The sequence below is a fragment of the Melanotaenia boesemani genome, chromosome 1, assembly GCF_017639745.1.
Source record: "Melanotaenia boesemani isolate fMelBoe1 chromosome 1, fMelBoe1.pri, whole genome shotgun sequence".
NCBI classification, from domain to species: Eukaryota; Metazoa; Chordata; class Actinopteri; order Atheriniformes; family Melanotaeniidae; genus Melanotaenia; species Melanotaenia boesemani.
This window is the reverse complement of record NC_055682.1, coordinates 35,530,588-35,547,143: the sequence shown is the minus strand read 5'-3', so window position 1 is coordinate 35,547,143 and position 16,556 is coordinate 35,530,588. Positions and strand designations below refer to the sequence as shown.

The 16,556-nt window shown below is 38.4% G+C and overlaps 1 protein-coding gene across 1 annotated transcript in view; it reads left to right on the top strand.

Annotated features, from left to right (window-relative positions):
• itfg1 (integrin alpha FG-GAP repeat containing 1) overlaps nucleotides 1-16,556 on the top strand; it is a 174,624-nt gene that overhangs the window by 38,134 nt on the left and 119,934 nt on the right. The window contains exon 9 of the mRNA XM_041997200.1: nucleotides 7,813-7,907. Within this exon, the coding sequence (XP_041853134.1) occupies nucleotides 7,813-7,907 (95 nt within the window). The remainder of the gene's footprint in view (nucleotides 1-7,812; nucleotides 7,908-16,556) is intronic.

The following is a 16,556-nucleotide window of genomic DNA, read 5'->3' as shown; positions in this document are numbered from 1 at the left end:
TGGGAATCTGTCCACACACGTTTGTGCGCTGGTAGTCCCGCACAACACACTAATAGATGCACAGCATATGCCAGACAAAACACAGCCATCTGCCTTATCACTGAGGTAATTGCATTTTTCAAAGTGACAGCGCTCGATGCATAATTCATCATTAGGTAAAGCACAGCGAAGTTCCACATCCAAGTGTGTTACCTACCATCAGTGCAGGTAGACTGCAGCCAAGCTGCTCTGCAACCAGCAGCTCTCTGTGATAGGGTGATTTCTGAGACAGCGAGATGGGAATGTGTTTGGAGGCGATATTTCAAATGGGAGGGGCTGTCTTCTTGCTGTGTGTGTGTGTGTGTGTGTGTGTGTGTGTGTGTGTGTGTGTGTGTGTGTGTGTGTGTGTGTGTGTGTGTGTGTGTGTGTGTGTGTGTGTGTGTGTGTGTGTGTGTGTGTGTGTGTGTGCGTGCGTGTGTGTGCGTGCGTGTGTGTGGGAGTGTGTGTGTGTGTGCGTGCAGGTAAGTCAGCATGTTAACAGCCCAGTTCTCTTTGCTTTTCCCTCAGGCGTCCTTTCTTCACTCATCTTGTTATATCATGTTATATCCAACCTCTCCCTATTTACTGTCTACCTCATTCTCCCATTAACCACTGCTCACTAGCTTTTTATGCACTACCCAGTTTTTTTTTATTTTACTTACCGTCATTTCCTGTCTTGTTAACCAACATATGCTGCTTTCTCCCTCTTACTCCCCCATTCTTCATCCCTTCACTTATGTCTTGGAGTCCCTGAGAAATGGGTGTATCTTTATTTAAAATAGAGGAATAAAAGAGCTGCTTGTCTTGTTAAGACCTAAGTGGATTTTATAGGCATTATCGTGTGGCATGCATGTGCATTAATGTGAAAGATTTTCCTCTACACCAGAGCTACTTATTTAGGTCCTACGAGGGCCACAGTCCTGCCGGTTTTTAATGTTTCCCTGCTCCAACACACTTGACTCAAATTAAATGGATTGACCAGCCTGTGAATTTCTGCACAACAACTCATTAATTTGAGTCAGGGGAGTTGGGAGACATTGAAAACATGCAGGATTGTGGCTCTGAAAGACCGGAGCCCGGACAACCCCGGCATATAGAGTCTTCTACTAGAAAGCCATAGATACAGTAAAAGATGTAGCAGCATCTTGATAAAATATGTAAGGAGTTCACTGTAAAAGACGTCATCATCAGAATATGTTGCTCTTTGCCCAGAGAAGACAGCAGCATTTCTGGATCAGGTTCAGATATGTTTCTCTCCTCACTGTGTGTTTCGTGAAATAAAAATTGAATTATTTGATAAAGCGTCATTATGTGAAATCCCTTACATTTAGGGATGCTACCTACTGTTGCACTCATCTCTTGGGTTCATAGTTTTAATATTCATATTAGATTGTATATATACACACAAGAGTCCTGCATCAAAGGGAAAAGCCAACAGTTCGTTCTTTTTCCAATATCTGCAGCACAGCAATTATGCACAACAGTAATCTACAGTGTGTGACCCACCCAAAGCAATCTACACACTAATTAGCGCTTTTTGAATTAATAAATTCATAATTAATAAGTGGTAATAATTTTGCTCATGTTTATGGAAGAAAAAGCCTAAGCTTTCCTGGGCTTTTTGGCATAGACCATTAGAGGACAAATGAGTTCAGCTAACAGTGAGCTGATGATGGGGGCAGAGAGAGAGAACTACTGTTTGAGATGAAAGGTGTGAAAAACAAGCTGATACAGCCTTCCCACCAACACACAACACAGCTGTAGACATGATGACAAGCAGCTCTGAGAAGGAGATCAGATCATGTTAACTTACTAGCAACGAATTTTAGTCATTCTCACCGAATTTTCTGATTAATTTTGCTTTTTACTAAATAAGTATCATGCTGGGTTGTTGAAGTCTTAAAGTGTGACATTAAATATTAAAAAATGTTTACTTGGGAAATTAGTCAGGCTTCTACACAGTCAGACTTCCTGGAGTGTTGCTACCTCCTGGCCACATTGAAGAAAAGAAAAGTGTTGACTTCTGGAAATTACACCTTGGACTCACTTTCCAGACCTGGAGGCCATGCTCGCCTATACATCCGCGGTCGTTTTATTTTATGTATTTCTAAAGACAGGAAGTCTTCAGGTGAAATCCCTCCAAGTGTGTATGTGCTTGTTCTGATTTGCATTGTGATGGGTCTTTGTATATCCATCTCTAGTCTACTGCTTTCTTTTTCTTCTTTCATTTCACTTTGTTTTCCTCATGTTTTCCTTGTCTTTCACACATCCCCTCTCCTGCCTGCCTTCTCTATTTCTACCCAAAACTGCAGCTTCCCTCCACGACTCTCTGAGCCAATCTCCATCACACCACGCCTCATCAGCAGGAGGGAGAGAGCAAAAGCAGGAGGGAGGGAGATGTTGAGGGTGAATAAAAGCAGAAAAGACAGATTGAGAGACAAACTTTAAGACTGGGGTTTGGGAAGAAATGCGGAAAGATGTAATAGAAAAAGAGAAGAAACTGAAGAGGGCAAAAGACAAGTGAAGGAGGCCACGAGTAAGAGACAGATGAACAGAGAGGATGATGGAAGATATTCATGGAGGAGAGGGCAGATGGGACAGAGGGAGGGATGGTTGTGGTGTCTGTGCAGCAGATCTGAAGCATCAGAGACAAAATGATGACTGATAACTTTTGTAAGACTAAATCAGAGCTCACTCTGTCCCCCACTATGTCTACCTGTCCTTTTGTTTTCCTCCCCCTAGTATGCGAGGCTGCGACACGTCTCTAACTTTAATGTGAAACATGTCCAGGTGCATTTTTTCGTTATATTTTGGTGTGTTTGCTGTACACCCTGAAAAAGCATCTGCTCTTTATAATTTGAGGGTGTTGGTGTCACTCTAACTACACACCATATGCTACAGCACATGTACTAGGAGATATTTCCAGTGCTCCTGCAACCTGTTTGGATATGTGCTAGATTATTTGGGCTATAGAAGGCAGTGTTGAATCAGGAAAGATGAGCAAGCGAGCAGAACCAAAGCAAAAGATGCTGCAATATGATGAGTTTTATTTACTAGTATCAGTCAAGCCTCAATAATACTGGGTCCTACATTTCCAATAATGCAAACTCATTTTACAAACATCCCTTATTCCTGGATGGTTAAATCTGTGAAACTCCTCATCTCCACAATGTAATGTGCTTTCTGTCATGGCTTTTGTTTGAAGCATACCCTGGTGACATCAGCATTATTTTCTCTGATCTTGAGTTTTTTCCAGTACCACAGATGTTGTCAAAGCAGTGTCTTTACAGGCTGAGCCGGGCTGCTTATGATGAGCAAACTAATCCCCAGCTATAAATGAATGGAATACACCTCTAAATCCTCTGTCAATATAAAGAAAAGGGAGGTGACAGCTTATTTGGCAAAGGGCCCAAGATTTAGTGGACACAGCTGTCCAAAAGCAAATTTTTATGTCCCTCTCTTTCATGTCTTACTAAACAGATCAGAGAGCTCAGATCTGTAAATCATATTTGGATTTTTTTTTTTTTTTTTTTTTTTATAAAGCAGGAAAAAAAGTGGAAAACAAAATTTTTAGTTTTGAGATGTCAAATGATGGGTGGTGAATAGTACAGGACATCTCGTCTAAACATACATACATTCACTTTATTTTTCATAATGACTAACCCTCATTCTTACAGCACAGAAAATTTAACAACAAATCACTTTTCTTGTTTTGAATGCACCAAATTTTGTTGTTGGTAAATGCTAGCTATCATAATACATCACAACACTGTCAGGCCATGGAGGTTTGAGTGTATCATTTAAATTCATCTTAACTTCACAGTATTACTGAAGGTTGTTTTATTCATTTCTAAGGTGTATTTAACAATCCATCTCACTTTTCTGTCTCTCCGTCTCTCACTCAGTTGTCCCTGACAGCCACGTTTGGTTTCTCCTCCTCCTCCCTGCTTTGTTCTGTCATTTATCATCAGAATCATCCAGTTTTCTGCTTCCATGTGGCACAACATCTGTTTGGGAGTGTTCCTTTTGCCTTGTTGAAGCAGATTCGGATTAACTGTGCAATGAGAAACCTTAAACAGCTTCACCTCTTTATCTGTCGTCACTTGACAGGACAACCCCTAAATCCCGTCTCAGTGCAGTGTTTTTATAGATTAGCCATATACTGTAAATCTTTTTATTTCAGCATGTTTGGAAACATTTTTTTAGAGAATTATGTTGATAAAAAGAGAAACAGGAAAGTTATGAAGTACTTGCTTGGTTTGCTGTGAGGTCACAGTAAGTCATGACTGAGGACCATACCAGGGTCCTGGAGGCTGAACCCTGAGTTGTTGTAACTGAATTCACCTGCGACTTTGCTCGTTGATATGCCAAAGTATCTGCAGTGAAAACATTTTACAAACAGCTGAACTGTGAAAGTGTATGAAATCACTGACATTATCAGCCCTACATTTACACGTATTTAGTCATCTTGAACATTTTGTTATAACTCCCATTCAGGCTAGTCACACAGAGGAATAAAAAGAACCCAAAAATAAGCACTTGAGAGGTTTCAATAGTGAATTTTGGCTTGAAAATGAGTTAAAGGATCTTCAAAATCAGTGCTGAATTAAATTAGAATAATTGGGTATTAAAAGTTACTGTAGCATTTCAGAGTGAGGTTATAGACCACGCTGCTGGTCTCTGGTGATGAAGTCAAACAAGATTCTGATTACCTCACCTAGCATTTAAATGTGTATTCATGAGAGTAGTAATCCATTGACAGGCTTGGAGATCCATCTGATTTGAATCAGCTGTGTTGAAGCAGGGAAACATTTAAAACCTGCAGGACAGTAGCCCTCGAGCAGGGGCTCTCAAACCTTTCAGGGCCAGGAACCCCTTACAGCGGAGAACATTTGCCAAGGACCCCCATCGTAATTCTGATGCACACCAAACATATTTACACCATTTGAACTACAAGTTAATCTTACGAACTATTACATTTAAAGCTTTTCAAGTTAATTTAACTTAAAAATTAAGTCACACAAATTGCATAAAAATACTTTTAAACAGGGTATTTTTATATTTAAATTAATCTATTAAGCACTGTTAATAATGAAGCTTTGTCAACTATTTTTGCTCTAAGCATTGTCAAAGACTCATCAGTCACACCAATAATTCACTGATTAGTGAGACGGATGAGCCTGTCTCTCACTACAGTTTCTCTCTTTTTGGAGTGATGAACAGGGCCGGCTCTAGACTTCAGTGGGCCCTAAGCAGAATAAGCTTTGGGGGCCCTTCCCCTTCATGCCATGAACAAAGGTTTTTGGGTAGATGTGACACTCTAAGTTATGGTATTTTGTACTGGGAAATAACAACGATTGATAAATTATTGCATAAGTATGATGTTCACATGTGTATTTGGGATAATTCTAGGTTTCCGCTAGCTAGGGTTGCCAACTTTCAGAAGTTAAAATAAGAGACGCCAACCACAGCTCCTGAGGGCTACGACCGCCACGGCCCGACAGCCGCGGGGTTGGGAACCCGCAGCAGTGGTGTGTTTTACTTTGTGGCTAATATATAACAAACTACCTTATGCACACAACTTAAAGAGATCCTGTATAATCTACCACGCGGCAGCAGCACCAGTAACTAAAGCAGATCTGTTTGTGTGGAGCACCAATGAATTTTTAAAATATAAGCTAAATACGTTTGGAATTTAATGTAACTTAAGTTATATTTTTAAAAAAAAAAAGGTTTCTCTGAGCAACATTTATTTATTTATTTATTAGCTGTTAATCCACTAGCCTGACTTTTTCTTTAAATGGACATCATATTTATAATGGCTAATACTACTGTATATTAAATAAATGATCATTCCACTTTGAAAACACATCATCCTATATTCCAGACATGGATCAATCTTGACATGATGTCCCACACCGGATCAGTCTCAGGAGATGATGAAGAACTGGAACGCTGACTCTCTAGTCTTCTGTGTTCCTACGTGCCTCCAGTGTTGCTCTCCTGATGCATGATGTCTGACGTCAGACAGCCCACCGCACCACTAAAAACACTAAAAAATATAGAATAAATTGTTTTCAGTACGGACCGTCCCTACTGAACCAATAAAATGTCGGAAGGAGACATTTAATTGTCAAATAATGAACAATTCCATATTTTACGGGACGGCTGGCAACCCTACCGCTAGCTTGAGCTACAACTGCTTTGCTGGCTAACGGTACCCAACCAATTGCCAAACCTATTACTAAATCAAATCACATTTTCAAAAAGTGCTGTCACATGTCTAATCTTTCTCATCACCAGACTAATTCCTTACTTTACTGTAAAATTGCTAAATAAACCTTGTCATTGCGCAGCTGCTTCATTAGCCTTCTTCTTCTTCCTTTTTTTTTTTCTTCCTTTTTTCTGCCCCAAATGGGTAATTCCTCTTTATAACGAAGCCCATAAACCACTCACTGAAGAAACCTTCTTCCATAGGGAGCCCCCTAGTGGTGTGGGGCCCTAAGTAGTCGCTTAGTCTGCTTATTGGTAAAAACCAGCTCTGGTGATGAATGACCAACTTTCAAATCATCCTCAACTTGTAAACAAGTCCTTGATTACGTTTCATTGCATTCAAAGTGGAAAATGATGCTCAGAGAGGTAAGTTGTGGGGAAGGGAAGGGAAGCAATAGTTGCATGCCCTCAGCAGTAAGTTGGGGACATTTGTGAGAAAAGAAAAGCCAAAAGCTTTCATGATTAACCTGCTGAAACTTTTAATGTCCTGTCACTGGATAATTCCAACTGTTGCTCTCCTGCCTCACCTGTGAGGACATCTACTGCTACTTGTTGAAGTGGATGGATTTAAGAACATGTCTATTGTGTTGCTAGCTACATGCTTAAACTGTGGCTGGAGCAGTGCGGTAGGGGGTCCTGAGCAGATGGGGTGAGTTACGTAACATGTCACCATCATATATTTAACTGGTCCAAAGCAAAATAAGGGGAGGTTATTTATTTTATGTTTGTCACAGTTGTCGCAAAGTGTAGTTATTCTAGTGTAGTGAGACGATTCGAAGATAAGTCATACTTCTTTTTTTTTTTCATACCCACTTTAAGAATACGCCTTTTGCTTATCCCAGATTTAAAGGATTATCTAATTTTGTCTGTAATCTCTTAATTTTAAATTGACAATTATTTATTTAAAACAGAGCTTTTCTGGTTTATAATTCAATAAAATGAGAAAAATGATCAGTAGATTAAAGTAGTGCCTGTTATTGATTTAAATGTCATTAAAATAAATTTCTGCTTCTATGAACATCACTAAAAGATGGTTTTGTTATGTGTGTATGGTTCATGTGTTTTCTTATGTATAACTTGGCACTTTGAGCTATTGTTTTGATTGGACACAGTGTTGGTGTCCAGACTAACCCGGCATGCACACAGTGCTTACATTAACTGGTTGAAGTAACTATAATTAATTGCAGTGAGGAAAGAATGGGGAAAATCGTTCTTCGCATCAACTGCCATAATTAAAAGCCATCAAAGAGACAAGTGCAGCTTTGAATTGTGTTTGCTTGTGGAAAACAGGCAGGTGTTCCTGTGATCCAACTCATATGTAGGAAGAGAAAAAGACGGCAATGATTTCCTTTGTTGCCAGAAACTGCTGCGCTCAAAGCCAACTCCAGAGCAGATCCGAGGTGTCGAGCTGGAGTGAAAATATTAAAATAGCACAGTTTTAGAAAACAAAGCTTCACACTTTCCTTTGGTTCAATCCACCATTGTTGCTCCTTGATCTCATCCTGCGCCTCTTTCTGGCAGATGGTGATGGCTACCAAGACCACCTCCTCCCTGTGTGTACAGATGAAACCTGTCAACAGAGTGCCATCTACCTCACCAAGTCGGGCTCAAAAGAGGTACACATACAATTATTCACACCACTGCTTTCTCTCTTTATTCTGTTCAAATCTGTCATACTTGCACACATTTTTTCCCTTTGATTTACACTCCTCTGCTCCACTGCTGTTTGTACTACCACCTCTAAACTCTCTCTGAGGGACATAGATTGGATCACAGAGACCTGTTGTCATTTCTATGTAAATGACTCGTACTGTCTGCGGAACTATTGACTATAGTACTCAAATTAGATTTTTAGTTCTTCCCTGAAGTATATATTTCTATTTTCCTCTTTCAGTATTTATTCAGTGAACACGGTTAAGCATAATATTTATGTCTGGATGTCTTATTTTCTCATTTCACTCACCGAGTAAGATTAATTTCACACTATAAACAACTAAGCAGTTAATCAAAGTGTTTGCTATTGATGTTTTGGATCTGACTCAACATCGGTTAAAAAATGTACAACTACATAATGTAGATAAGAACATACAGTGTGCAAGGTGAGCTGGTACAGTAAACATGTTTTTAACTGTGCTAATTGGGACTTTTTAAGATACAAAAATGTGATAAGATAATTATACGTGTAAAAAAGTGCAAGGAAATGAAATTCTTGCATTGACAAGCCTTTGAACAACACTGATTCTCCCAGGTGGTGGCCGTACACTCTGTGTGGGATCAGAATGACCACCGGTTTGAGGTCATTGTATACGACACTGAATAGTGTTTTAAGTCATTGACATGCTGTTTAGTGAATATGATTGTATTTTGCATAAAGTATAAGATCAACCTTTTCATTATTTAGAGGAATTTAGAAATTATATTTGATCTAAATAATCATACTAGCCAGTATTTTTATGAGTAGTTTGGAAACAAACTGATCCTTGTGGACCAGAATTAGTTAATAAGGCAGATTTTTCTTTTTAACCTTTTGCAGATGAGGCCTATTTTTCTGCCTCCTGTCCAAGTTTGTAATAATTAGTCTTGAAAGAAAGTCAAGATATGTGAGATTGCTAGAGTGTCACAGTTTAAGATATGTGTTACTGTGTCAGAGCAAATTCACCTGGGACACTAACAATTTCAACGGTTGTCTACTCTAAAAAAAAAACAACGCAAAAAAAAAAAAAAAACATTACTTTCAGTGAAAAATGAATATCTAGAATATCTAGAAATCAGTAAAGTCTGATGAGGAACTGTACAAAAGTAGAAGTTGAAGTGAAGCTGAGCAGTTTTACAGATGCTTAAGAGGTGCTTTGCTGGTAAATACCTCAGGAATCAACACCTCTATCAGTCATTAGTCAGGAGAATTGAAAGAAGTGAACCCCCAGATGCTGTATCATTGGAAGAATTAATACTTTATTTTATAAAACCCCTTTCATCTCCATGGAAACTACCAGGACATTCATGAATCATTTTGAACAAAGGCAGAGTCAGAGGAGAACACATTAGCAGGTTGTTTGAGGTTGAAAATATTTTGACTGCAAAAAAAGCAAAGGCAAGGCATGTTTTATGTTTTATGTTTTTGTGTTTTGTTTTTTTTCTGTTTTTCTGTTTTTTCTTTGTGTAATTTACTTAAAGTGAGGAAATTAGTAGAATGTCTTGATTTGGACAGTGCTCATGTTTTTGTTACATTCCCATATAATTAATTGGAGTTTGACTTGTGTTTTCTTTGGATGGCAATGCTTGGTAGAGTCTTGTAGCTTAGTTTCTGCCAATCGTTTTAGTATGACGCATGTTAAGATTGATGCTTCCGAACGTCTGCAAGGATCTTTAATTCCACATGTATCTCATGGTGCCCCCTGTACAGGAGGTTCTCTTCAAGAAGAAAGTAATCAGCTATTTACTAAATCTGAATTCACTAATAACTGAAATACGATTTTTTTTCATCACTTCATCACACATACTGAGCCCAGCTATTCCTCTGAGCTTTAGTCCATGATGTTTTTACAGCTGATTAAAAACAAAATGCTGTTGTGTTTTTGCTTGAGGCAAGTGCGGACAATTGAATGTGTTTTAACAGATGAGAAGAGCTGCCTGAAGCCCACCTCACCAATGACTCCTCTGCAAAGCACTGCATTGTTCCCCCATATAGTACATTAGCTGTCTGTTAGAGGAAGGCATTAGCCATGTGGCTCACTACAGGGGGCTTTCTCTGCTGAGACATCAGGGCTCATCCACGTCACTTACTTTGTGAACACATGCAAGATGTGACAGACATGCACACCAATGCAATTCCATCTAATTAATGTACACGAGCAGAAATTAATGTGTGTGCACAGACATGTTCACACACATCTGCTTGTACTTTTATAGGAACACCCACCATCTCCACCCCCACATCCTAAAGCTTCTTGCATGAGTCTCTTGAGGGGCCCCTCTTTTATTTCTTTGCCCTTAACCAAAGTTAGGCTTATTTGCATGTCCACCTTCACACACATACGTGCACATAGTGAAAAAAGTGTTTATTATGGAATTAATACGAGTTAATGTTATGTTTTACCTTTGCTGTGTACAGCAGTTTGGTCGACAGTGTTGTTTTTAATGTGCTTTATGAATAAAACTGGATTGGACAAAAGATGCACATGAGGAGACACACAGATGTACACTCTGTGGATATCACTGTCAACTAAAACAAATGATTGAAAGGGCGAGTGCTGAAGAAAGCAAAAGCAAGGCAGAGATGAGGACTTATCAGCACTGATGGATGAAGCCAACACATGTTTGCTTTGTCATGTGATTGAGAGACAAGCAAAGGAAGAAGAGTGGGTGGAGGGAGGAGGAACCAAATTTCCTAAGCTTTCACAGTTGCATGCAAATGTTTGGGCACCCTTGGTAAATAGCTTTTTTCTTCTTTTTAAGAAAGAAATGCAAACTACAGACAAAAAAAACCACATTAGAATAAGCAAATTTTTAATTCAGTTTAATTCAGGCATTTGCTATGTATGCCAAAGTGTGGGCATCAATGTATTTCTGCCGCATTTCCTCATTCAGACACTAATTAGCAACCTCCAGCTTGCATGGTTTACCATCAGGAGCAGGTTTGTAGATTCTTCAACTCGTCAGGCCTTCTGCTAACATTTAACAAACACAAGCTCGTGAAAGCAACAGACGTGAAAGATGTGAAGATGTGAAAATAAAGCCAGCTGAAGCCTGCAAAGTAAGGAGAGGCTGTGAAATCATCCAGTATTCATTAAGATAAGGCAGTTAATGGCAAGAGGAAGACCTAAAGAAATTTTATATTAATAAACATGTTTTTTTGTTTTGTTTGTTTGTTTGTTTGTTTTTGTTTTTTTTTTGCATTGTACTGAGCTGATAAGGAAAACATGTGATCTCAAAACCTCTGGGAAGACCCAGAGGCATTTTGGAAATAAATTATATGACTAGATGAAGTTGTAAATGAGCCCTTTTGCAGCAATGTGTCATTATCACCAGCAATTTCCTACTGTTAAAGCATAAGATTAAAAATAAATCCTTCTCCAGCTCATGAGATTGCTCAGATAGATATATACCTCATACATTGTGTAAATTAATTTCCAGACTTAATGAAGTCAGTCAAAAAATAAAATTGGAAATCAACCATGTAATCCCAGAACATTACATTTAACAGTTCTTTTGTTTTCTTACTGGAGGTGGTTTTTGCTTGCAAATCCAGCTGAATGTGGCGTTTGTCCTGGTATGCCCAAACTTTTGCATATAACTTTTGGCTTTTGAAGATTTGTGATAAAATGCAATCTTAGCAACTGCCTTTTTCAGCTAAAACCAGCATTATCGGCATCATAATATCGATCTCATCAGTTCATCAATATCGGTCATGTAAACAGCTTGATTATAATTATGTCTGATCTTACACAAAGTGTTTGTGTGTGAAGCTTGCTTTTCATCACATTGGCTTTCCTGCCATGTAAATGCAGCTATCAATCAAAAAGTCTTTCAAAGGTTTCTGGCCTTTGACAGTGAAAATGATGTTGGAAAAAAAAAAAAACAGGAGAAAACAAGAAGCAGGAAATGTGAAAGGAGTTATTGGAAGAAACAAACAGCATGATTAAGGAATGAAAGAGAAGATGAAGACCAGATGAAAAAGAAAAAGAGGAGGAAGGTACAAGCATTGTCTGTTGTCCATTCATTTCTGCTTTGAGGGGACCATCCAATCACAGCAAGCAGCATGGAGGAAACAAAGGAAGAGCCAGTCAGTGAGAAAATTGAGTTTTGTCACATATAGGCCAGCACACGATGAGATACCTTTGGGCGCGCATGGAAATCCTGCTGAGAAAAACTAGTATGTCCAGAGTTTGCCTCCAAAAAGCATTTAATGTCTTCCTTCCTACAGTCTCAGCCTCTGCAGCTTCCCAGGTCTTTAGTTCACCGTATTGCAGGGGACCACAGGGGTTCTCCACCAGTCTCTCTGCCACATTTTCTGTCCTTACAGGGGGAACACTGACTATATTTATTGCACTTTTGACTTTCCTATAATAATGTTTCAGGCTCTGTAACAGTGGGATAGCGCTGCAGACAATAGTGTAATTTTGTGTCTTGTCAAGTAAATGGCAGTAGATATAGAGGATGCAGCTGTACAAAACTTTAGAGGAAACTTGCACACAAACAAGCAGGCAGCTAGCTCGGAGCATGCTTATTATATGAATGTTTTAATATCATGGCCCTTTTTTTCTTGAGACTGACCAATATTACTTAGTTAAATGTAAACATTTCAAGACCTAATTAAAAATGCCATCATAAATATTCTAATCATAGTGATTTAGATTAACCAACCTCCTAGCATTGATGCCAGATACTGAAGCGTTTTATGAGCAAAATCCTCTTTATTGCATGTTAGGAGATGACGTAAAAAGAATAAGAACTGTACAACAGTGCACACTTCTTGATAAACCATTTATTTTAATACTGCTGGTCATCATACTAGCAGTAAATGCAGTACATGATGTTTATAATGACTTTTCATCTACACTAATAAATGAATATACTGTTGATTACTTTCTGTATCTTCACTCTTTATCTGATGAAACATGGATCATGGATCAGCCTCTCCGAACGTCTTGGGCCAGTGTCCTACTGGTCTTAGATGTTTCCCTGAGAAAACACACACGAAAAAAATTAATAGTAATATAAGAACTTAACGACAAGCTGTTGGAGAACCGTTTCATTTGAACCAGGTCTGTTGCATCAGGGAAACATTGAAAACCTCAAGGACGCTGACCCAAAAGGTCCGGAGTTTGTGACCCCTGCTGTAAATGAACACAGCAGTAGTTAAGTCTTTCTGTCTGGATTCTTAGTGAAGCGCAAACACTAGAACAAGGTTTTCACCATCTCTTTACCTCCCACCGGTGAGGGACTGACCTGGTTGGACACAGGCCACATCTCCTGGCTCTGTGTCAAAGGAAACTGCCAAGAAATGATGAGCTTAGGGAACATTTTTGCTGTTTATTTATTGTTGCTAAGACATTAGGTCAATAAAGATGATTACCTCATATTAAAAGTGCATGTAAATATATCATAGTCAACATTTTGGATCTGGGAGAAATGGGGTCAGAGGAAGGTTTGCGTTGGTGATAAATAAGTTCAAATTGACTGTGGATGAACTAGTCATGACAAGTAGCAGAGTATGGGACCATTACAGATTTTACAACTAACATGGTATAATCCAATTTTTATATATATATATATATATATATATATATATATATATATATATATATATATATATATATATATATATATATATATATATATATATATATATATATATATATATAAAAGTTGGTACCACACTTTTTGACAACCTAATTAAATGCTTCCCCTGCAGTAGCAGCTTGTTTACCTCAGCTTGTTTTACAGCAACCAGAATTTGAGTTATGGCCAGTAATTTTCACTACCTTCCATGAAAACAGGCCTGTTAGCTACAACAACATGTTACCATTACACTTTATCCGTGTTGAGCCACTCTTTCTGATAAGCTCAACATTCAGAGAATTAAGCTAGTTTATTTATTTTGGACATTCTGAACTGTGGGAGTCCCCGACAGCAGGACAGAGCTGTCTTCCAAAAATGTGAAACTGATTTGTCTCAACTCTTTTTGTCTGTCTGTTGTTAGCGTAAGCTTTAGCGATCATGTGAAATGTTATGGTGGATGTTTCAGCAATGTAATGTAAGCTTTCACATCTGTCTGATGTTGTGTTCCTTATTATGCCAGTTGGAGCCAGAGTTGATAAATAGCCTCAATCACTGCTGAACCATCTGATTCTGGACTAAAAGAATTAAATACTTTCCCTTTGTGCTCATAAGCTAGATGTCAGCTGTGTAAAAAGGTTAAAAACTCAACCTTCAGAAGTTCCCTGCAGACATCCATGAACCCAACATCTAAAGATTTTCCATCAAGTCTAGACTCGTGTCCTAAGGTTTTTTTCCATAACAATGTGGGTTTTTTTCCCCTCAGACTGAATAAACAGAATAAAACTCTTCTGAATGTTCGAGCAAACCCAACAGCACAGCGATGTATGTGAAGACAGCATCCTCAGTTGAATTGAAAGATAACATCTCAAGGTGATAACTTGGTTCATAACTGGTGTGAAACTAAACGACAGCCACCAGTAAGAAGCTAAGAGTTACCTACCACACAGACTGTTGAATAACAAATGTAACAAAGATATATTTTCAGCTGCTCATTCATCCAGCCATTACACAGCCACAAAGCCTTTTTCATGCTCATGTAAATTCTTCTGGCAATGTATATTTTTGTAAGAACATAGTGACTGTTTATGGATGCTGATAATCTCGTGTAAATGACAGTTATTACACTTGGTGCTCTGCATCACTGATGTATGTTTGTCTGAATGAAGCTGTGAAGACATTAACATAAAAGTAACTTTTGTCTAAATTTTTAATAATTTTTAATAATAATTTAATAAAAAAATAATTTAACACATTGATTAAACCATTATAGGTTTGTATCTTATGGCTTCCTGGATTTTAGAGTCCTGATCGTCTTGGTGCCAGATTATAAAGGGCACCTTCAGAGGTTTTGTAGAGTCCAGCCTCAGCATGTCAGAAGTGTCTTGGCAGCATGTGAAGGATGAACACCATCAGGCATATGGTGAGCAAGGGTGACAAACATTTGTGTTTTTTTTTCATGATAAAGCCAGACACTGTATGTACTGTTTTCATTTGCACTGTAACACCACCAGCTGTATATTGTATTCATTTGATTAATTATCTTCTCGTGCCCTTCACACTTACATCCCTTTGGGGAAAGTGAGTCTATTCTAAAAGTGTTAGAAATATAACAGAAACATATTTGTGTGTATTAATTTTCTTGTTAACATGCCCATTTGATCACATGCGAAAGACACAAACCACCCCCTCAAACACCAAGCCAGCTGCCTACTGTTGCTGCCCAGACGGTGTAAGGATGGCCACTGTGAGCCAGACGGCCTCCTTCCAGTCCTCCCAGTCAGCTGGTGTGTCAGTGGTCAAAGAGGTGACACTGACAGCAGGTAACAGGGTCCTCACCCTGCGCAGCTGACAGAAAAACACATGGTTTCACTCCATCTCTGGCTCTGACTCAGACTCCACTTTTTGACCAGAGATTAACTGTTCTCATGTCAGCCTGATGATAAAATATTGTTTGTATATCAGCGTCCAAGCGTACATGCATGTATGCAAGTAAATAAAAAAGGCAGATGTCGGCAGCTGTGACACTGCCTCTTATATATTTGCTTGTTAGAGTGCCACTACTTCAGCTGACTGACGGAGGCATCGGGTGTTTTTAGTTGAACCCTCTGTTCTCTTTTTTTGTGTGTACACAATTTTTTTTGGCTAAGTTTATGCGTTTTATATTTGTTGTGTACTCACATGAGGTATCGAAAAGTGAGGCTTTAATATGAACTCAGAGTTCATTACCAAGCACCTAAAGTTTGTGAAAATATCTAAACATTTGCTTCAGAGCATGTTTAACCCTTAAAGCCTGAGCACTCTTTATAAGGGCTGGAAAAATTAGACGTAATCATCTGCTAAAAAGCAATGATAAAACAGATCAATGATGTATATATTTACAGTTATTGCTCAAAGTTCAGACCCTAATATTCACAAAGCAAGAAGGAAAGGAAATTTATTACATTAATTCATTTTTAGAAATCATTTCGTTGCTGAAGGTGATTATTAGTATTTGTGTGTATAGAGTTATTCGTTTTATATTCTGTCAAATAGGGAAAAAAAAGATAAATTTTAGATGTCTCCTATGTTTCGTTGCTATTTACAATTATACAAGAACTACTTCAACACTGGGATTAAATTCTCTCAGGTCTCTAGAAGTCCACAAACACTAAGAACATCCATATGAACCTTATTTAGTAGAGCAGTTCCTCTAGGTATGTCTTTTGAGGTATTTTTCTGAGAATAAGACCAGGATTTAAAGAATAAAGAGGAAGAACAGCCATAAAAGACCACCATTGTTTTGGTACACAATTGACACTATTGAGACTTTACTGCATTCAGTCATCATCTGTCTCATCTTAAGCATTACACAAAAATGTGAGAGGCTGTTTTAGTGGAAGTGTGTAGCTGCAATGTTATTCTAAGTATGTCTAAGAAACATTTATGTACTCAAACCTTCCTTACAGAACATTTTATTGTAATGTAATGCCTGTTGCTTGCTTCAC